A 22,898-nucleotide genomic window follows, 5' to 3' on the forward strand; every position below is an offset into this window, starting at 1 on the left:
GTTTTGTAATTGTTAAGAGACAATTAAAAATTTGAGCATGTAACTAGCATGCTATGACCCCTCTCTGTTAGATAAGACAGCACAAGATAGTATAACCTATGTACTTTGTCTTATTTTACTCTAAATGCCAAGCTTTCTAGAACAAGATGCTTTTGGTTTACCCTTTTATATAGTACCAATACAACACGACTCAAACTATTAGATATTACAGCCCTACAAATAAAGGCTGCTCTACCAATGAGAACTGCTCAGGAACTCAAGCCAGGACATTCCAGACCAACACAGATTCAGTGAGTCTTCTATTTCAGCACTGTCCATTAGCAAAGGAGGAAAAAAAAAAAAAAAACCCAAAACCTATTTCAACATATCTGATCAAAAGCACTCTTGATGTATTGCAATCCTTTCCCTCAGCATTCTGAAGATGCAGCACAGATCTTCATGAGAAGTTTCTCACAATTAAATAAATGTGTTTGATAGTCAAACATAAATATGATATAGTTTACTTTTTATGCTTCAAATGAATAGAGTATTTGAAACTAAGTGACTATAAAAGAGAGGAATCAGTCTTTGTCATCTTGCAAATGCAACTTTTTGTAACAGAAGGTAAGCAAAGAAATAAAAGTATTGGTGACATAGATAAAATATAGGTATAGCAGGTTGCATTGCAGACTCAAAGGCATGCAACCAAGGCCTCTAATGTCCTGACAATTCACAACAGGACTGATTAAAGAGGCTACTGCCCCCTGCTGTCCTCTGCCCCTTCAGTGAAGGTTCCCTCCCCTCCCTCCCACAGCAGTAGTATTTCACTGCGCAGCACATAAAACCACCAATTTCATTTTACAGTAATACACTGAGCTACAAACTGCAGCAGTTGAGAAGCAACTCACCACTTGTTTTGTCTTTGCAATGGCCGTGATAACCCCTGGCAGAGATGCAAGGTGTCAGCAGGAAAAATTAATTTCCTAAATCATCCCAACAGTACCCGCCCCTGATCATGAGCAACAACAAAAACAGTAAAAAAAACAGGCAAAAATCAAGCAGCAGTGAAATATCCCAGAAAATTTCATCAAGATACTCTATAAATTTTTTCTGCATACCCTTCTGTCAAGACCTTCTATTCCCAAACACGTTCCAATACCTAGTACATGCTAAACAGTATGATTGTTGATTTTGTTCAACTCTATGAAGATGAGCAAGTTCTGTCAGCTATCTAAAAATATATGGCATTCATTATAAGATAACTTATGATTTCTAAAGCAGCAAAGAGGTTTTTCCACTTAGAAAAAGAATTTTTTTAATAATAATTTGTAGGAATTTTCAAGGAATAAAACTGATCCTCTGAACAAGTGCTAGCATACAGAAATTAATCCCAGATATATAAAGACTAAAATCATTTCACTCTGCAAGTAGACTAATTGCACATGAAACAGAAGTAACAGTTACACTTTAAAGAAATCTTTCATATATATTTAATCAGGGCTTTACTGTAGAATTGGACTATAATAGTACAATTACATATTTTAGAGTCCAGCTTGTGCAGTATTGCTCATTCCCTACAGATATGGGAAGAAAAAACATCACTGATGGATGCTGGATTTGGTGCAGCTCATTCTTTGCTCCACACTCACTACCTCTTTGGCTGACCTAATGTGGGAGGTCTGACATCTACACTTCCTCAGTTCCAGCTATGTTAAAGGGATAGTACTTGCCTGATACTTAATCAAGAGGTGGCAATTCACCGTTTTCTCTTTCATTACAATTTCAGTCCAAACTCTGTTTACTTCTAGTTATTGCAACAGTTTGGCCATCTCTCTATCTACCTCCTCCCTTTCCATAAAAGGGGATAGGTATCATGGATCCTATCACTCTGTCACCTACCATATAAACAATATCAAATTCAATTCCAGCGTTTAGTCCAGGACGTCACAAGGAAGGTAAAAACAGCTTTTCACTGCATTTCCTATTTTAGCTTCTAAACTACAGGAAACTGAAGAAAAGGCCACACTTCCCAAAAGCCTGTGCATGAGTGAAAGCACATACAGTACGTAAAGCTGAAGTTAAGAGAACTCCCTTTTTGTTACCCACTGTCCCTAACAGATAACCAAATTTCAGCAATGAGCTCTGCCCATCAGCAGGGTTTTTTTGTTTGCTCGTTTTAATCCAAATAGTGTTTCTAGACTTAGGATTTCAAAACCTTACTGTCAACAGCATGTCACTACCGCATCAGCCCAGGAAACCAGGATAACTTGCCAGGCTTTTTGGCACTGAATGCTGTAACATAGTATTCACAGAACACTGAGGTAAAAAAAAATCTTTGAAGAAAGAAAGTAAGATTTACTAAACATAAAAACTTCTATAGTACTGTTTTGATTTATGTTAAAAGTTTAAGGCTACAACAGCATCCATAGACTTCCTGCAAGCTAATCATAATAAAAGGAAAAACATCCAGGGTTGAATATTTGCTTTCAGGCATCTAAAGTGACACTACCATCGAACACTGCCAGGTAAGTACTTGCAGCTCAGTGGAAGCTATATTTAAACAAACAAAAAGAAGAAAATATTATTCTTTTAAGGATCCCAAATTTGGATCATATGAAAATATGAAGAGTCATTAAATTGATGTTAAATACAGAAATCATAATAACATTTCTCTTATTCACAGGTTTGGGAGGCTGGGGTTGTGTTGATATGGTTGCTAAGATTGTTCTAAGAATCCAAGTTACATTGTTGCCATACTCCTAAAGAACCTATGCAGCATGATTCCATTAGAAAACAAAACAAAACCACACACCATTCTCAAGCACCCAATAACCCAAGAAACTGACTGCTGCATAGTATGTGTTTTGCACCTGCATAACTGTTTCAGATTTAACACAAGACAGTAGTGGAGGAAGACTATCACATAATGTCTGCAGAAAAAATTGTGCCTTATCAATTCTGCGCAACAGAAATTGACCTTCTGGCTTCCATTGACCTGCAGGTCAATCAAAACTGGCAGAATTTACACAGATGTTTTAATATCACAGCCTCAAAATGACTCAAGAAACTAGTATGAAACAGCATGGGTTACACAGCACAGATATGGTACACAAAGAGCAGAAATCTAGGATCTTAGTCTAAAAGAAAGATCAGAAGAATTCATTGAATAAATCCCTTGCAAAATTTGTTATACTTACTGCAAAAGAGCTTACAGCACGTAACACCATTTCTAATGTTCCTAACAACCCTTTCAATGTTTAAACTGCTCGGACCTCGGTAGGTAGAGAGGAATTAAGGAGCATATGTAACAGTCCAAAACATACATACGTATTTATACACACACACACCACATACATGATCTTGATTCATATATTTTACTGGGGGCAGGGGGGAATAAATGCAGTGTTTATAGTAGCCCATACTATCATTTACCACTCTGACATATCCCATCTTAAGATGAAGAAACCCCCATGGAGCAATTCACCTGAAAAAAAAATTGTACTGGTCCTGAGTTTTGGCACATTACAAGAAAACTGGATAGGCCGTGAAACACAATGTGGTAATAATAATACGCACAGCTAATATTTTCCACTGTTACTACCACTCTCAATCCAGCTGCCACATGTGCCAGGCTTGTTTACAAGCCATTTTCCTACCATTTTTATAACTCTACCAGTTTGGCTACAGATATCGTTGCAACAGTACGTAAGAAACATATGTAGACAGAGCACTTAGAAAAGGATGGAAGAAGCTGACAATTTTCAGCACAGTAATATTTAATCCTACATTCCAACAGCCCACAACACATCACTGTCACTAGTAAGTACTGTGTCCACAGTAGCGCTCCCACAATTAAAACACAAAAGAACCTTTATTAGTGATACACCAGCTTTGGAGGTTTTTAGGAAGAAGATTCCTATAGTACTTAAGTCTTCAAACTCTAATAGACCATAAAGAAGCACCCTCTCTAGAGGGTGAAACTGATTTGAAAAGCATCAGCAGCATAAACATAAAGATCTCATCACCGAGGAGGGTATTTCCAACAAAAAGTCTGCATCACAGCTGAAAAATATATCAAGTGTTATGGACAGACAAAATAATTTTCATGTTCCAGAAATCCTGGACTTATAATGCAAAGGTATGAATTACTGGCAACTTGGTCTACAATAAACAAAGAACAGGCTTCAGCTTTACTCTACTTCCACAGCAGCATAGCAGGGACAGGAAAGATACTGACTGAGTATCAGTTTCATTCAGACAACTTGATCTCACTGTTGTAGTGGAGAGTAAAAGATCTTTCACATGCAAAAAGATGGAAGGAAGAAAAAAAGGCATAAAAATAAGAGAAAACACAATAGCAAAGTGCTTTATTTTTTCTCATGAACCGCACCCAAAGGTTGTTGGGCACACAAAAGGGAGCAGAAGTTCACAAGTGTTCATTCCAGCATTTTCTTGTTCTTCACATCTCCTGATTTTAGTCCTCCTTTTAACTGCTATATCTCATGTACTTTTTCTTCATATTTTACAACAAATCTGTACTGGGACAGAAATCGAATTTTTTTTTACTGTTAATGCAGAAAGCCACTAACACAGTATTAGGCCCCAACTGCTAATCAGAGCTTCGCTATGTTATCCGTATTCAGATAAGAAGCTGAGCTGCCAGTCAGATAAAAATGTAAAAATAGGATGATCTCAAGTCTGCTTTGCAAATCCACCTCACCTTAAAGTGTGAAGGCTTGCTTCCCATGTTTTGCTAATATAACTCAAGTAAGCCTCTCATCATGTATTCAATTCCACCATATAGAAACATAAGCGTTAAATTCCCCCTAGTAGGTCATTTGCAGTTTTCAGGTCCAAAGTGCAAGTTTTTACCCAGTAAGTTTCCTTTGGTCATGCTCAGAAATTTGGAGGAAGCAGGCTCCTCAAAGCACATTGGTCATTTCTAACTTACATGGTGCAACTCAAACAAATTGACCTCAAATTGTAACTCTGTATTGACACGTCATCAATTCCAAGAAAATTCTGGTGCAAATGGGGTCTTACCTTATCCTTTTCATGGGGAAGGAGACACACTGGAGGGAGACAGGAAAGAGACTCACAGCTCTCCTTCCCATCAGCATTAGTGGTTGCCTTAGTGTTGAGCTGGTACAGAGGTCCATCTTTAAGGAGCCTCCCATGGCCAACAGCACGTTTGACAGCTAATCTTAATTGCTGGTGAAAAATGGAGGCAGCACTACTTCCAAATAATGCAGACACATCTTTCTGACCTTTCAGAAAGCGCTCGATGTTCTTCAAGGATGAGCCACTAGACTCAGCCAAGCCCTCAATTGCGCGTTTGATGAGTTTATTCCAGTCCACGTTCGGTTTACCATCCAGCTTTCCATGGTTCCGAGGTTTTGGAAGTGCTATTCTCCCAGGATTATCAGGATCCTTGTAGGAATTGAGACCCTTGTTGGAGACTTTTAAAATAGTTCCATCCTTAACACTCAACTCTAACTGTTCCAGAACAGTTTTGCGGTCCAAACCGTGTGACGAAGATACTGCATTGCATATCCTCTCCTCTGAAGGACGCTGTTTTTGTTTCTTTACCTTTTTGATCGCCTCCAAAATCCACTCCGTATACAGCGGGTTGGCGAGTTTTACCATGGTGAAGAATTCTGTATATCCATAGAGTCGTTATCCTTTATCCCGATGCTGAACAAGTTTCACACCGTGGGAAAACAGATTCTCGGATGATGGGAAACAGTTAACCATAGCATACACGTTTTCAGTTCTGAATTACTCCTCCTTTCTCAAACATGAATTGTTTTCACACTGAAGAGAGGAAAGCAAAAGAATTATAAATTTCCTCATTCTTTCTAGGAAATCCCATAACAGCTTCAGAGGAAGTTTTCCACAAAGATATAAAGATTTCAGCACATCTCACCTCAACTTCAGGTCTTTACACTCACAATCAGAGAAACTGTAACATTAGGCCTGGAAGAAAACAAGAAGAGAGTCATTTTCAAAGATTGAAAAAAAAAAAAAAAAAAAAAGCCTACAGTAATTCATTAAACACATAGCAGAGTTTTTAATCCATTACTACCGTTCCAAAACACTGAAGTATATACCTAAGGTCATATATTTACTGCAAATAAAAGCATGACTTAACACTGAAATAACTAACTCAATATATCCTAGCGGAGAGGAAAAAAATAAGAGAGTCAGAAGTCAGTTAATTCTGCAGTGAGTTTTATATCATTAACGATCACAATCTACATTAATGGGGGGAAAAAAAACAAATTCCAGGATTTTTAAAAAGCAGCAACTCTCATGATTTTTGCATACTGAAGACAGCGTCTGAAACTTAAGTAGAAAGCAGTATGAATTGTCAAGAGCCTTGAGCAAACAGCAAGAAGGAAACTTTCAGAACTCTTCCAGGAATGTAATCATAGGTCTGACTCCCTCCTGCTAAGAAAAGCTATGACAGTTGTTCCATCAAGGAAAAAAGTGAAAAAAACACAGCTTGAGATTGTAATTAAATGTTCCACTTTCAGAGACCATAGAAAAGAAGAATACAATAGTATAATCTTCCACAGATGAGACACACTGGAAACACTTGAGGACAAAGTAACAGGTGACCATAAACGATGAAGAAGGAAAGCTTATGTCACTGCTAATTAAAAATGCAGATGGAAGGGTATGAGGCTCTATTTCATAGTCTTTAGCACTCTTTAAAAAAAGACTTTTTCTTATTGTGGTAACAATATGTTGTGCCAAAGTTCTACTGTGAAAGTACGTTAACCCTGAAGGATTTATAAACTGTTTATTGCAAGGAATAAAGATTTTATACAGGGAAGTTTTAGTTATGAGTTAGTTGTCAACACAGTTCTCCCCTTTTGCTTTCTAGGAAGTACTAAAGAATTTATCAACACACAAAATACATTTGCACATGGCATCAGACTCAACTGCACAGCTCCACACAGCCAGTCCTAGAAAGATTCAGAACTACCGTTCAGACCAGAGGAGCGGCAGTACTTGCCTAGAGCTCTTACCCCACTAGCAGACATAGAGGGGAGCACAGCCCTCGAGACCCCCGGCAAAGCAAAGCGGTGCTCCGAGGGCGCCCCAGGACCCGGGGGGAGCAGGCAGCGCTCCCTGCCCGGCACAGCTCGGGGCACGGCACGTTACGTAACCGCCAGCCAGGCTGGGGCGACACCGGCACGGTCCCAGCGTCGGCCCGCGCACCCGCGGGCTATCCGCGCGGCAAGCGGCCCTGCACCTGCTATCGCTCGCCCCCATCCGCCTCCCGGGCAGGACCCCACACAGAGCCCCGAGGGGCGCCCTGCCCCGGGCGAGGGACTCGGTCCGGGGAGGCCCGGAGAAACGGAGCGCAGGCCACAGCCCGGCAGCTAGCCGGGCCCACACCGCTCTCCACCCTCAGCCCACAGAGACGGTAGCGCGGCCCGGCTCCCCACACCGGCTCGGCCGGGCCCGCGCCCGCGCCCGCCTCATCCGCGCTCTCTGGCGCCAGCGACCGAGCCGAGCCGACTGGAGCTCAGCCCGCGGCCCCGCGGCCTGCGCCGCCCGCCTCATCCGCGCCGCGCCGTGGCCGCCACCTCCCCGGGCTCCCGGCCCGAGGGCCCGGCGGGCCCCAGGGGAGCGGGCGGCCGGGCCCGGGCCTGGCGCAGAGCGGCGGCGGGGCCGGAGCAGGCCGCGAGCCTGGAGCGCCCAGCAGGCCTTCCCCCGCCCCAGGCCAGGGTGCTCGCCAGCCGCCCGTCCCCGTGCTCCCCTGCACCGGGCACCCGAGCCGGCGCGGCCCCACCAGCACCACTTACCGAGGCCTCCGAGAGCCGAGAACCGAGAGGCAAAGGCCGGACGGCGGCGAAGCCCGAAACTGACACGGCGGCCATCTTGGGTCCGGAGCTCTGAGACGGGGGGAGGGGGCGTGGGAGGGGAACAGCCCGCGGCGGGCGGGGGCGCGCGCGGGGAACAGCGCGGTGCGGCGCGGCGGGAGCGGGCGCGGGCGCAGGAGCCGTCGCCGGAGCCGCCGCCGGGAACGGCCGCGGGGGCCGAGGCCTGCGCGGGCCTCGCCGGCGGGAGCGCGCGGCGCGAGAGGCGGCGCCCCCCCGGGGCAGCCGGAGCGGCAGCGCCCGTGCGGACGGCGGGAGCGGGGCCGGAGCGGCGGCGGCGCTCGGTGAGGCCGCTGGCAGAGCCGTGAGGTGGGGCTGTCCAGCGCCGGCGACCGCGCGGGAATCACGGGGCGGCGGGAGGGTTTGGGCTAGTGACCGTACTCTAGTGATAGATGACTGCAATCTGTAAACTAGGAAACTCATCTCCCAGGCTTAATTAAGCATGTACGTGGAGCAGTAATTCTGTTTTTTCTGACTTCAAGATTCTGAAGTGATGTGGTATCCTGAAATAATGGTACCATTTAGCTCGGAAGGTGTTTCCGCCTGTCCTGCACCTCTCTGCTGCCGGGACTCCTCGTCTGTTTTTAGGGAGTTTTTTCCTCTGAAGGGGGCCTCGTTAGGGCCCGCGATATGCTCTCAAACGGCGGCTCCCCGCGCCCTCCGCCCGTCCCTGCCGCAGGAGCCGGTGCGCAGCGCCGCGGCCCGCGGTGAACAGCTGCAGGAGGCTGCAGCTTCGGATGGGGGCCGCGTTCGGCGGCCCGAAGGTAGGTCATGCACAGCAGCAAACCTCTGCTTTGCTTGAGAAGGTGTAAAGTAGTAGTTACACCCGCGTATCTTTAGAGGCTGCTCTATATTTAGGTATCTTTGTAAAGTAATTTGCTTAACTTTCTGACATTATCTCTGATATAACATACTCTTTTGAGATACTTTCCAGTTTGTAGTGTGAAAATACACTGCCAGAACATTAGCTGTTCTACACTGAAATAACTTGGGACCTAGCTACATATTTTGTCTTGGTTGTGCAATAGGCTCCACAAAGCTGGCTGTTTGTCACTGAAGTCAGTGTCTGAACGCAAAGGCTCACCTTCATTGGTTAATTTATAGAACAGGGTGATTTTCTGCTGCTTTGAGCATATATTACATTGATCAAGCATGTGTCAAAAGCAGACAGAAATTCACAAACTCTAACACTTTAAATTAGAGCATTGTCTCCTACATAATATTTGATTAAAATAATTCCATTTGGTTATCCATACTGTATGGTTATGTCTTGTGTGCAAGTCTTTAGCCTTTCTTTCTAGCTCTGTTTTAGTTTTGCACATGCACATTAGAAAGGCAGTTTTCAGCACTGACTTACAGGAGAAGTATTGTATAAAATTTCATGTTAGCTTCCCTTTTTATAAAAGAAAAAAAACATTTTGGAGACAGAATTGATAAACTTGTTTAGTGAGAAATTTCTTTGTTGAGCAAGAGGAACTCTTTTGACATTTTGACACAATAGATTTTTTCAGTAAGAAAGTAATCGTTTTCAGTCACTTACTGCTTGAACCATTCGGGTAGCAATTGACTTTGAAGTGCTACTGTACTAGATACCATACAACTAGTTCTGTTTCTGCCCTGTGGACGGGAGAGGTCTGGCCTCCCCTTCCAGAGTTGGCTTCTCGCTACAAATTCTTCTCTCCCACCTCTTCCCAAGCCTTCAAAGTTCAGTGCTGCATGGCTTCTAGGACCTTAAATTATGAGGCTGTGATGCTAAATTCATAAAAGCTCATGAAGATATAAACGTAACTTATACAGAAGACAATGTGAGTAAGCATACCAAGTGCTGCGGAGATTCAGTACATAACAGTGAAACCAAACTTTCTGTGTTCCTTGAACAGAGCATCAGCCTATAGACTGCTGTCTCAAAATTTGCAGTAGGTTATTATTAGCACCCTTGCAAAATCAATAGATGTTGTGCAGTATTTTAGAAATAAAAAAATGGCCTGTTTTCTTCTACCCTCTGTTTTTATTTTCACAGCACAGGCTGACAGTTAAATCATCAGAATTCCTGCATATGGCAAACTACAGATGGTAAGGAATTGTTTTATCATAAAGACAGTGCACAGTTTGGCAACACCATTTTGTAACATGGCTCTTTGACTGTGCCTAAGCTTCCCTGGGGGGTTGTGTACCTGAAGTGAAGTATACTGAGCTGTTTTCAGGCTGTCACCAAGTTATCCAGCAGTACAAAATTCTGTTCTGGCAACATCATCTGCAAAGTTCTCCTTTTAGTTTCCAGTTTGTATAAGCTCCTGAGCCACTGCAGAGAAAAGCATTTATTCACTTTCAGAACAAAACACGATCTTTGTGCTAACGGTTTGGAAGCAGACAGGCGGCATTTCTGCAGGAGTAAACAGCTGTAATAACTGCAAATTACTCTCTGCAGTTGCCAGTAAAATACTGGAAAATTTTTGGAAAAGTTTAAATTTCAGAGTAGTGTCCCAGCTACACAGGAACTCTTTAAAGGTCAGAACTGCTCAAAGGATTTTGACAAAGTATCTCTCATGATTACTTTTTCATAAATCTGTAGGATTTTGAAGAAAAATGTGTTCCCCCTCTTCCCTCAACAACCTTTTCCTTCGGTGTGCACAAATAATTTATTGCTCTATGGTTGCTCTTGCATCAGTACTAAATTCCTGATGACTAAAAAACCTGATGTTACCAGAGGAAAAATACAGAATCAACAACATCATGAACTGAGTAAATACTCACAGTTTTGATGAGGAATGCAAGCAATCAGAAGGAAAGGCAGTTTTTAAGCAATGTGTAATACAGTCAAACATGAATAGCATTTCATGAGACAGAAAAGAAATAGATACCCCTGACTGCAGTTTTTAATTTCCAGGTTTAAAATAGAAAAGTTTGAGCTTCTCAGAGAACCTTGTATATGTATAAAGGTTTTATATGCATATGAACAAAAAAATTACCTATGCTGTTGGTCAATTTAACTGTGTTGCTGCTTCCTGTCTACCATACCTATATGGCTCCCGTTAGTACACTCTCCAAGTGCCTCATAGCCTAGTGTAGTAATCCTTACAATACCTTTTTGTTAAAAGTAAAATGATGATTTAAAAATAATAATTATTTTAAATTTCAAATACTGTCATAATTGAATGTCTGTTATCCCTACGCTGATCTTAAATTTATAAGCCATTACTTTAACTTGAATTAAAGACATTTAAAAACAGTATTTGCTGTTATATTTTAAAAAATGCATTTGATACAATTCATGACTGTTAAAGGTGAATTAGTAAATAGGTCATTTCTCCTTCATTATTTTCTGTCATAGTAAAAATCTGATCTGGCGCCTGTTGAATCATCTAATACCTTAAATAAGGATGTATGCATACAGTGGTAATAAAAGGTAATGTCAGCGTAAACCAACCAAAAAAAAACCATTTCTTGGGAAAAATAGTTACAACATATAAATACAAAATAAAACATAAACTTTAAACTGTGCATTTTTTTGCATTCTGACATAATCCAGCCAGCCAGCTTACTCATTTTCTGAACTCGGTGATAAAACCGCCGAAATGATTTGCCCCCAGTCATGAATAAAAGTCAGGAGTGGAAACTCAGACCCAAGTCTTCAGATGCTTATGCAGCTGTCCTAACCAGTAGGCTGTCAGCTTCCTTCACATTTAATAAAGGTTGTATGATAGATAGTTTACTTCATGGAATAGAAAGGGCTCCTTTTCTGTTACTCTTGTATTTACGACTGTTCCCTCCAGAGTAATAAAATGGGAAAATTACTGCTAATGGCCTTGCCGTACTCAGAAGCCTGTAGATCTGCTAGGTGTACATGTGATAAACCTCTTCGAATTATGGAAAGAAGCCACTTGGTATAGAGTTTATATGCATTTTGCATGACGATTGTTTTTCATGCCAGCTGGATTGTCTTTTCAGTACTGGTATGACTCTGTGGTGAAAAAAACAGCAAAACAGTGGAGTGAAAAGCATTTGGCTGGCTGCTCCTCACTGCAGAAACTGGGTTACTAAACGTGCTTCGTAGACCGTACTAATATGTTCACCATAAAAAAGGTAAAGACACATTGAGGGGTCAAATTCTGATACCGATGCATTCAGCGTAGTTCAGCCTAACTAGCTGCAGCAGGTTTTGGAAGGCGCAGAGCGAAGGCGGACTCCTCCCGGAGCGCCACCGGGCGGGGTGGGTGACGTGTGCTGCTCCTGGGCGTGGCGGCGGGGTTCCGGGCGCGCGCGCTTGGGCTCGGTCCGCCCCTTCCGGCAGCTCGGCCTCGGCAGTTGGGGCGTTGCTGGGCGCGCTCTAGGGCCTGTCTCGAGCACGGTCTGGCCGCTTCTCCAGTCGAGGCTGAGACTAGTGTGTCCGTCTGCATGCGTCATCACTCGCGCGCCTCTCCTCGGCCTATCGGAAGCCTCTGTTAGTGGGCCACCCAATCAGAATGCTCGCTGCCAACGCCCGCCCCCAGAGGGCTGGGGAAGTTTTTCCGCGCTGCCAATCCGCGCGCTGCCAATCCGCGCGCTGCGGGGTGGGGCTTGCAGCGGGCGGGGCGGGGCGGGGCGCAGGCGTGAGATTTGGTTGCTGCTGCCGCTCCTGCTTCCTCTCCGCTCGCCGCCGCCATCATCATGATCCACAGCCTGTTCCTGATCAACGCCTCGGGGGACATCTTCCTGGAGAAGCACTGGAAGAGCGTCGTCAGCCGCTCCGTCTGCGACTATTTCTTCGAGGCGCAGGAGAGGGCCTCGGAGGCGGAGAACGTGCCGCCGGTGATCCCCACGCCGCACCACTACCTCCTCAGCGTCTACCGCCACAAGATCTTCTTCGTGGCCGTCATCCAGACCGAGGTGCCGCCGCTCTTCGTCATCGAGTTCCTGCACCGCGTCGTCGACACCTTCCAGGTGCGGCCGCGGGCCCCGCGGCGCTCTGGCTGACGGGCGGGTGCGTTGAGGCGGTTCTGGAAAGGGAAAAGCCCCAGGTGGCTGCAGTGTTGGGGGGTCTTTTGCAAAGGAGAACAGGTGAAAGGGGAGCCTTTCGCATTACTGGCATTTAGTTTCCTCTTTTTTCCATCGCTTATAACTCTGATCCTCCACGTGAGAGGATCTAGAGTGGGTCCTAAGGGAACGATGGATGCAGGATCAGCTTGTGCTCACAGCAGCTTTCAGCAACCAAGACTTAGGTTTGTTTCTCAGCCTTGTCTCTCCAGCACTTGTGAACTAAGACCAAGACCAAGCTAGACTTGTTTTCTCCAGGAGTGCAGGATTCATAGCCATGTGCTTTAGTCAGTTAGTGACAATTTATCTTGCAAGCATAACTCTTTTCCTAGAGAAGTGAGTCACAAGAGTTGCCTCAGAGCAACCACATTCCCCTCTATGTCATCTTGACACGATTGCAGGTCAGTTTGGGGAAGCAGTGAAGACGTCTGTTTTCTTTCTGCTGTTGGCATGGTTGTGTAGTCTGGATGCAAAGTGTCTTGTGACCAACAGCCTGCCAGAATATAGGAAATGTGGGGCTTTGGTCAAACGAGTATCGTGTGAGCTTTGCTTCCATGTGCTAGTCAGGCACATGAATGTAGGTTCTGAGTTATGTGCATGAAATGCATCACCATACACAAGTCAGAGTAACGGCTGAAGGAAATATGCTTTTTGTATTAATACTGCTGCTTAATCAGTTGCAATTGAACCACTTCTTAAGTGCTAATTTTAAAAAGTCTCTTCTCTGTAAGAGAGAGTCCCTTTTTATAGAGAGAAAATAGGAGCATGTCATGATGAACTAATTTGCCAGCTTGCTGGGGCAGTGGTGGAAATATGCTTAGAACAGTGTACATCTGTTGGAGTGCTCAGTCTGTCCAATGGGCTTCCATAGATACATGGAGTTTGTGTTGTTTCACCTCCTCTGAAAGGAGGCTTGGTTTATTCCTGTGTAGCAGAACACTGAACTAAATGATCAGTAAGACTCTCTTATCTTCAGCTTCTAGAAGTTGCTGAGTAATTGTTTCTTTTGCACAGGATTATTTTGGTGTCTGTTCAGAGGTGATGATCAAGGACAATGTTGTGGTGGTTTATGAGGTGCTGGAGGAAATGCTGGACAATGGCTTTCCATTGGCAACGGAATCTAATATTCTCAAGGAGCTGATAAAACCTCCCACTATCCTGCGAACAGTTGTCAACACTATCACAGGTACAGGGAAACAAAAAGCAGATAAGCTGGGACAGTATTCCTGCAGAAGTAAATCTGGGTACGGGTTAAGAAGAGAATTTGTGTTGCCCGATAGCCTCTGAACTCCAATACACCTATATCTTGGGAGGTCTGTGACAGTGCTTTGCTCTTAGACTTGTCTCAGTTCCAGTACCATTTGCATTTTTTTTTTTTTAACAAAAAAGACAGAGTACACAGACTACATATTTATTTATAGCCACAATGCGACTTCCTGGATGAGTGGGATTCTGTTTTTGTTTTGTGTTTGTTTTGTTTAAGTAACTCTATCCTGTGCTTCACTGGGGTGTGTTCTGAAGTCAGATGTAGGAGAGATGGAAATTGTAGAATATAGACAATGAGTCTGGAAGAGTAACTGCTCTTCTGCAAAGGAGATTCTCAGGAATTAATTACAGCTTAGTTAAATGAGGCCAGGGACAACTTCTGGCGGATTGGCTGACACTTGTGGGTTTTCTGATCACCTTTCCTTTTCCAGGAAGCACAAATGTGGGTGACCAGCTCCCCACTGGACAGCTATCAGTGGTGCCTTGGAGACGTACTGGTGTGAAATATACCAACAATGAAGCATATTTTGATGTGATTGAAGAGATAGATGCAATCATTGACAAATCAGGTATGGAAATTGCCTCTGGCTAAGACTAGAGTAGCATGTCCTGATAGTGCTTGAAAAGAGAAGGTTTGCCAAAGAGTTGCTCTCTCCTCAAATGTGGGAAGTTCTATTCCTGTTCTTACTCTGGAGTCTTACCAACCTGTAGGTGCTGTTTAATCAAATGTGTTAGTGAAGCATCAAGCAATTGACTTTGTCCTTTACCTTTGACCATCCATGAGATCTTGTATGCAATTCTATATTGGAATATAGAAGGTGAGTGGAAATTGTGCCTGCTGGGGCTATTCTCTTAGTTTCAGTGCTTCCTAGTCTTGTTATAGTTAAGAGCCATGGTCATTGGTAATCAAAATGGATGTTGCTGATGACAATGGTTATTTGTATGCATCTTCTCTACAAGTGATTGGGAGTGAAAAATATATTGAGCAGCCAACATAATGAGCCATGATATTTCATAAAGGTGTTAGATTCCCTCCCTCCCCCTTGGTATCTCTTTCATGCCGTGATGAGTTTGGTTCAGGTTCATATAACCTCCTTTGTTTATTTTTGCAGGTTCCACAATTACTGCTGAAATCCAAGGGGTGATTGATGCTTGTGTCAAGCTGACTGGGATGCCAGACCTTACCCTCTCCTTTATGGTAAAGCTCAAGGAAGGGGCGTTATATGCTGTGTCTTTACTCAGATATCTTTAACAGCTTTTCCCAGTCCTGCTACTAGGATCTTCGTCTCACTGGGATACATTCCAGTAGATCAGAACCTGGATATACCAAAGGAAGAAAGAACTGACAATGGAGGCTCATAGTGAACTTGAACAACTTCGAGCCCAAGGGTTTTATTATGGGATGCTTTGTTAAAAGTACTGTTTATGTGTTGTGATAAATTTCTGATATAAAGTGATGCTTTATGCAGATGTGCTAGAGGACCATCTTTTCATGAGTATTCATCAATGTGATTATTTGACATGACTAAATTTGTTAAAATATGATAGAGTATTTTGAGTACAGCTATTGCACAGATGTGACGGCATCAAATAGCTTAACATATCTGAATGTGGGCATCTTCAACTAGATAGAGGGTATTGAATGGTATGCAATTCATGGATGGAAGGCTGAGGAGAAGAGATTATTGTAAGTAATACTGCTTTGTTCAACTTTGACTTTCTCTTATTTCAGAACCCCCGATTGTTGGATGATGTCAGTTTTCATCCATGTGTGCGTTTTAAGCGCTGGGAATCAGAGCGAATACTTTCCTTCATTCCACCTGATGGAAATTTTCGCTTGCTCTCCTACCATGTCAGTGCTCAGAAGTAAGTGGTGAATTTAGTGCTGCAAATTCTATAATTTTGATCTTGGCTGGGAAAAGAAGGAATTGCTAGTAAAAGTTAGGTGGCTTGCTTTGCCAAGTGAAGTAGAAGTGCATGATAACTTTCACTTTTTCTTTTTAAAAATGTGTTTTCTCTTCTTGTTTGGAGCAGTGATTCTGTAATTTTTCCCATCAATTTGAAGACCAATAGCAGATGAACAAATTAAGGCAGGGATGAATTAGGCAGTAGGGAGTTACCAACCTGCTGATTTTTCTGTGCTTACAAATTTTTTTAATGGTAAAACAAGGTAATTCTGTAATCCAGTTATTTTTTGATGTCTCTCTTAATAGAACTATAACTTTTTGCCAATTGGTTGCACTTTTTTCTGGAAGCAGGCTACCCAGTAGTGGTTTGGGTTGTAGATGCTAAAGCATTTTGTTAGACTTTGTCAGGTGTATCTCAAGTAGGTGAAAAGGAGTCAAAAAAAAATTATATATATCTCCAATTGTAAGCAAACACATGTCCTGTCTGGAGCTACTTACCAGTTTGGTTGTGACATGCAAGAAGATTCCCCATCTTTTGCTCAAGTCTCCTACTCTGCTACAAGTCCTTAGCCTTCCTGTGATGGGAAGTAGAAAATTAAGATATGGAAACCATGCTAAAAAGGTGTATTTAACACTTGAGATCAGGATTCTGACTCTGTTCTGTGATTCAGCAAATAAAACCTGCATAGGTTACGTTTCTCCTTTTAGGGAGACTGTTGTGCACAATTTTCAGTGTGGAACGTGGCAAGGACTGCATCAGGAAAAGTGAAGATGAAAGGAGAGATTGACAAGGACTGTCTGTTCTTGTCTTTTATTCTAGTCTTGTGGCAATTCCTGTCTATGTTAAACACAACATCAGCTTCCGTGATGGCAGCTCATTGGGACGCTTTGAGATCACTGTGGGGCCAAAGCAGACTATGGGGAAGACGATAGAGGGAGTGATGGTTGCTAGCCAGATGCCAAAAGGTGTCTTAAACATGAGCCTCACACCGTCACAAGGAACACATATCTTTGATCCAGTTACAAAGGTGAGAGGAAAGAGGGAAATGAGGTGGGTTTTTTTGGTTGGTTGGTTGTTGTTGTTGTTTTTTTTTTTTTTTTTTTTTTTTTTTTTTTTTTTTTACACCTTTTTAGCAATATGAGGTTGAGCTGTTCATGCTTACCTGCCTTCTCTGAACTTTGAGCCTTTGAAGGCAATATCTTTTCTTGGGGTCAGAACTTCATATACCTCTAGATTCAGGAGACTTGCATGCTAGAAGTTGTCTCAAGCCCAACAGCCTATAGCTCAGTGTCCAAGTGGATTGTAGGTGTGGTTGCTTGGAGAGCACAGAAATTACAAGGACTGCTGTTGCATGATGCAGCATTCATCTGGGGGATGCTTTACAGATTTCTGCACATCTAGTTCTGATGCCTAGTATTGCATGTTAAATTTTGTTCTTTGCAAGCAGTGAAGATTTGGGTTTGTTAGTGGGTTTTAGTTTGTTTTTTCTCCCTGAGTTCACTTTTTGGGTGTTTTTTTGTTGTTGTTGTCTTCTGTTTTTTTGTTTTGTTTTTAACTGCAAACTTAAATCAGATGGTGTAGAGCCTCGTAGTAGAGCCTCAAGCTACACAGCTTCAGCCCCTTGGAAAGCAGGAGGTTCTGCATTATTTATACCACTGTTATCCATAGGAAATGGAGCCTGTAGCCAAGTAGTGGGAATGTTCTTCATGATAGGTTTTGGGGGAGTCTCACAGAAAGAGAGAGGGAGAACAAAGGAGTCTGAGACAGCTGCTCCTTAAGCCTGTACTGTGTCTGAAGCAGAGGACCCCAGACTTGACTGAGAGAAGGAAAGGGTGCTGTGTATCCAATATGGAGGGGAAGATGCTGAGACAAAGACTTTTTGCTTAGAGAAATGTTAAAAGCTGTTATTGGAAGGTCACTTCTTTCTAGAGGGTGTTACTATGTTTCTGTGTTTCACTGCTGCGTTTTCTGTTCCATGAAGTTGCTCTCATGGGATGTTGGGAAAATAAACCCCCAGAAGCTGCCAAGCTTGAAAGGGACCATGAGCCTGCAAGCTGGGGCATCCAAACCTGATGAGAACCCCACAATTAACTTGCAGTTTAAAATTCAGCAACTGGCTATATCTGGTAAGTGATTGTTAGGTGAAGAAGGTGAATGTTTTGTGTTGTGTCCATGTGCTGATTGACCAGGTAGCTGACATAGCTCTGCATGCCCTCTGAAGTACATTCTATCTGAAACGTGTTCATCAAATGAAAGAACCATATACAGATTTGTTGTTCTCTCTGTTGCTTTGTAAAACAGCCTACCCATTCCCTCTTGGATTTCTTGCTTACAGCCCTATAAAGAATTTTTAGGGTAGGGGTGTGTTTGTAAAGAATGCTACTGACAACTTGCATTTGCCAGCTTTCCTCTATTCTATTTCCTGCTTGCTAAAACTTCCCCTATGCCTTTTGCGCCTTTAGTATGGTTTTCTCCTCCTTTATTCTGAAGGCCTATTAGCTTTGTCTGTGGCAGCACTCAGTCTCACACTGTCTTTGTTTGCCTTTAGGACTGAAGGTGAATCGCTTGGACATGTATGGGGAGAAGTACAAGCCCTTCAAGGGGATAAAATACATGACTAAGGCTGGCAAGTTCCAAGTCCGAACCTAGAGGAGCCTGATAGTGAGGAAGAACACTTTCCTGTTTCTCCTATCCCTAGCTGTTGGATGCAGCCTCTCCCCACCATCACGCATTTAGGGTTGCCCCCTTACCTGTACTAGCATCTGCTGGAGAGCCAGTGCTTGGGGTGCTGGGGAGCAGGGAAGAGTAGGGCTGACCTGAAACCTTCTCATCCCTAACTGCATCCGAAGTACTCAGAGCAAAGGCAGATGGGAGAGGTATTCAGGTTCCTTGGGATTAGTGAGTCAGATATGTAAGCCTGTATCACCTTCACCTTGCTGTCTTAAAGGAAATTCTAGGGATTTATTCTGCTTATATCTCCTGTTCCCTTTGTTTTGGTTGGCTTTTATCCCATTGTAGATGACACACAGTTGAATTTCCATAAAGCTCAACTCCAGTGTGATGGTGTGGCATCTGCTCCTCTCCCTCACTGGGTGTTTGGAGAGCTATAGTTATTGCAGGTAGAGAGGTCAGCTGGCTGTTCTGCCTCGAAGAGCCTGAAGAAGTGGAAAGGTAGATTGTCCTACACAGAATGGGAAGTTAAGTCTGAGTTTGTATGTGGTGCCATGGAGGAAGGAAGGGAAGAATGAATGTCTGGAAATTTCAGAAGCCCTCTTTGTCATTAAATAACTTGAATTAAGTGTCTCTGGGGACAGACTGGAAACTCATCAAAACCTTAGTATGGTATGCTATGAAGAGCCAGCAGAAGCACAAATTTTCTTGTAACTGCTGGGTGATGATCTCTGAATGCAACTCTGCCTCTCTTATTTTTTGCTTGTTATTTGGAGGTAGGGTTTCTCGTAGCTTCTTTGGGGGGGTCGGGGAAGAGCCAGAGGCTGTATAAGAACATGTGTGGAATCATAGCACTCTGATGGAAACTGAAGCTGAGGCAGCTGAATGAGGTAGATGATCACAATCCTAGTAACTTGTCAGAACCTCTTTTTGCCTCTGCCTTCCTCTTAGGAATGAAGGTGATACTGCTGTTCTTCTGCTCACTGATGTCTTTATATGAGATAATTGTGTCCTGGTACCTATGTGGTGTTTTTGGCTGTCCTACCTCATTCCAGTTCCTATCTCAATCAGCTGCTGTGCAGGTGAATTTTAGCTTGCATTGGATTTTTCTCTGGGGCCAGCTCTTCTGTAGGAGATGCTGCTGCATCTGCCCATCTCTGTCTGTGCTACATCTCTCTGTACAGCATAAACATGAAATGAAAGGCATATGTGCTGTTCCATATTGTCTGTAATGTGCTTTTTGGCCACTAGATGCCGATGTATTTATTTCTGTGGTAGCCGAACCTGTCCATAAACTGCTGTGCATGGGACTGCAGCATCTGTGAGGTGGCTGTGGAGTCCAGCATGTGCAGTCTGTGCTTGTGAACAGAACAACATGAAGGATAGTACCTATTCTGGTTTGGGCGTGATGGATATTTGCAGCGGGTGAGTTGCATCTCATTTCTGTAATTGCAGGTTCCAGTGCAACTGATGAATGCCACTGCAGGTGGCCGTAGTGCTGAGCATGTTCAGTGCAAATATAACCTTTGACCAGGGCATCAATAAAATTCATTTTTACCTGTCATCTGTGTCATTTCAGTGATTTGTGTGGGGTTTGCAAGATGCACAGTTGGTATTCAAGGATAAAGGTAAAACATGCCAACTGAACTTTGAATAGTGGGTGCCTTAGGGAGATGAACATGGTTATACAATTTCAATTGTAAGTTTGGGGATAATTTCCTGTCTGGAAAAACTAAAATTGTTTTCTTGGAATAATTCTTAATGATCCCAAAAGCAATTCTGAACTCTCCCTAGAACTTCTGTGAAACTGTCTTTAGAAACGTAGATGAACCACTCTTGTTTGTTAGGTAGGGTTTTTAGTAGCAGGCTAAGGGCTGTGCTTTAATTATGAAGACAGAGAAACACCTCCTTACCTTCCAGCTCCTCAGGTACTGATATTGTCCTTTGGCTCTGTAGCTTTGTTTTTTTTTGTTTGTTTGTTTGTTGTTGTTTTTTTTTTTTTTAATAACTTTTTCCTGCAGAGGTGATTCACATTACTCAAAATTTTGAAGGGCTTTTTATGTGCATAAGGATGTCTGGCCCTTATGATAAGCTTTCTAAATCTCAATCTGAAATGGCTGCAAATTCCCACAGAATGAAAGATGAAGCAGAACAGAAGGGAAGAGTAGGGGGCAATTTCAGTGAGATAACTTGGTGGAACTTGATTTAAGGATTTTTTGGAGGGAGATGTGAGGTACAGCTGGGTACTTCAGTTGCAATAAATGCAGGTGTCGACATGTAGGTTCTGAAAGAGTTTGGATGTGGCCTTATCAGCTATCTGCAAAGTGAGAAGAGAGCTGATAGGTGAGGCTGGCAAAAGGCAGTCATCACTGCTGTAGACCTGGTCTCAAAATGGTGTCTCTGTGCTGTGCTGGAAAAGGACAAATAGGGAAAAAACAGGATGAGAAGAGGAAAAGCTGATGTGGTAGAGATAGAAACAGACTTGAGGATTTTCATTAGTTGGGGGGGGGAAGGGTGTAGTGAATAAACAAGCCAGATAAACGGGTACTGCTTTCAAGATTAGTCAAATATGCTAGAGCTAGATGCCAGCAACTTGCAAGAAGTTAAAGTAACTCTGAAGAGCATGAATTCTAGTTATTGAACCGGGATTTGGTAAATCTCCCGGTTTAGGAATCTATTATAAAACAGGGGATAAGGAGGTGTTTGGAAAAATTTGGAGTGGATTCTGGCCCATACTTAAGTCAGTCATGGAGAAGATGTCACAGCAGACAGACCAGGATACAGACTGTGCAGAGATGGCAGCTAAGGCTTGTATAACTCCATTTGCTGTAACCCTGGATATTTCATGTCAGGGTATTTTCAAATCAGTAATTTATAGAACAAGGAACTAGTAATGGCTGTGATGCAAAACATTTATTTTGAGCCCCATGTTCTCTGTAATAACATTTCTATAAAATATATTTTTCTAAAAGAGCATGTAGCAGGTGTGGTTCAGTTACATTTTACTGCTGACCATTAGATAGCATCTAGCTCAAATAACTTGTTTTTAATGGACTGTCTGAATTTTGGAACAAAAGTTGCATTCGTGAGGGCATCTATCTGTTACTTTTTGAAACAGTCTTGGGTGTTTTACAGGGTGCAATTATTTGACAGGCTTGTGAATGCCAGGATAGTGAGGTACAGCAATGCGTGGAAATGGGTTTAGGGGAGAGGAATGGAAATTTAAGCTGTCATTTTCTCAAGATTAATACTTAAAAGCAATTAAAAAAGCTATACCTTGTATATAAATGTCTTCTTCCCCTTTTTCCTGGCTGGACTACAGGACTCATTGCTGAAGCTTAGGCGACTTATACCAAGGTTTGTTTGAGGACATTGTGGATGACCTCTGAGGCCCATTTACAAGCTGGTAGATAGAAAGACATAGACCACTTCCTAGAAGATTTAAAGTTGATATTTACAGTAACCATTTGAGGAAGCGATGAGAAGCCTTGCCAAATCCCTTTCACATATTTATTGTATAAGCTTCTCTGTTTGATTAAAGACTATGCTAGTAGATCATTGGAGAGCTTCTTAAAACTGTGAGAGTAAACACTTATGTATCGAGTTTCACAAATAGACCAGCTTTCCAACTAAGATGGGTGATTGATACTGAAGCTAAATTCCTTTTGTAGCCTTAGTGTCAGCTTTTCCCTTTGCAAAATGGTAGTCACACCTGCTTTTTCTTACTTTATAAAATAATTGGACAAGAGAGAATCTTTTAAGAGGCCTAACTCTTAGTGGGTTTCTAAACACCACTTAGCATTGCATGGCAATTGCAATGGAAGTAAGCATTGTTTGTTCAATATTAATTATTGAGATTCTGGTTAATGGTGTCTTGGTTATGCCTGTCCTGTTTCCTGTTAAAGGATAAATCCAGCTGTGTATAATTTGACTTGATCTTTAGTTGTGCATGTAAATCTACGATTTATTGGATTTAATGCTGTCATTACGCTGGCCCTTTGTTCTGCTCTGTTCTGCTCTGCTGCACTAAAGAGCCTTTGCTTTATCATATCACATGATAATACATGGAAATGTAATAGTCAAAACTGTGTTGACTTTTCGCAGATAGAGCCACTATTATGAGTTTTTCCTATTCCATATTTATTTAAATATTTAGTTCCTGTCAGGAGG

At 42.8% G+C, this 22,898-nt stretch overlaps 2 protein-coding genes and 1 long non-coding RNA gene across 6 annotated transcripts in view; 2 read left to right on the top strand and 1 right to left on the bottom strand.

Moving 5' to 3' along the window:
• Positions 1-7,895, bottom strand: part of KAT6A (lysine acetyltransferase 6A) — a 49,542-nt gene extending 41,647 nt beyond the window's left edge. For all 3 annotated transcript variants that reach the window (XM_067312488.1, XM_067312487.1, XM_067312486.1), the window contains exons 1-3: positions 7,797-7,895; positions 5,906-5,955; positions 5,023-5,793 (exon numbers count right to left, since the gene is read on the bottom strand). In XM_067312488.1, coding sequence (XP_067168589.1) covers positions 5,023-5,625 — 603 coding nt within the window. In that variant the 5' untranslated portion in view covers positions 5,626-5,793; positions 5,906-5,955; positions 7,797-7,895. The remainder of the gene's footprint in view (positions 1-5,022; positions 5,794-5,905; positions 5,956-7,796) is intronic.
• Positions 7,896-8,238: 343 nt separating this feature from the next.
• On the top strand, positions 8,239-12,418 carry LOC136994454 (uncharacterized). The gene is made up of 3 exons (XR_010886521.1): positions 8,239-8,635; positions 9,892-9,944; positions 11,820-12,418. It is a non-coding gene; the product is annotated as an uncharacterized lncRNA (long non-coding RNA).
• Positions 12,419-12,440: 22 nt separating this feature from the next.
• On the top strand, positions 12,441-20,290 carry AP3M2 (adaptor related protein complex 3 subunit mu 2). 2 transcript variants are annotated; one of them, XM_013946586.2, is made up of 8 exons: positions 12,441-12,791; positions 13,899-14,070; positions 14,582-14,719; positions 15,263-15,348; positions 15,883-16,016; positions 16,878-17,085; positions 18,040-18,184; positions 20,184-20,290. In XM_013946586.2, the coding sequence occupies exons 1-8, from the start codon at positions 12,519-12,521 to the stop codon at positions 20,222-20,224; spliced, it is 1,197 nt and encodes a 398-aa protein (XP_013802040.1). In that variant the 5' UTR covers positions 12,441-12,518; the 3' UTR covers positions 20,225-20,290. The 2 variants fall into 2 exon arrangements, with proteins under 2 accessions (XP_013802040.1, XP_013802038.1); XM_013946584.2 differs by having other exon boundaries at positions 12,442-12,791; positions 18,607-20,290.
• Positions 20,291-22,898: the final 2,608 nt, after the last annotated feature.

Source organism: Apteryx mantelli, chromosome 29 (assembly GCF_036417845.1).
Source record: "Apteryx mantelli isolate bAptMan1 chromosome 29, bAptMan1.hap1, whole genome shotgun sequence".
NCBI lineage: Eukaryota > Metazoa > Chordata > Aves > Apterygiformes > Apterygidae > Apteryx > Apteryx mantelli.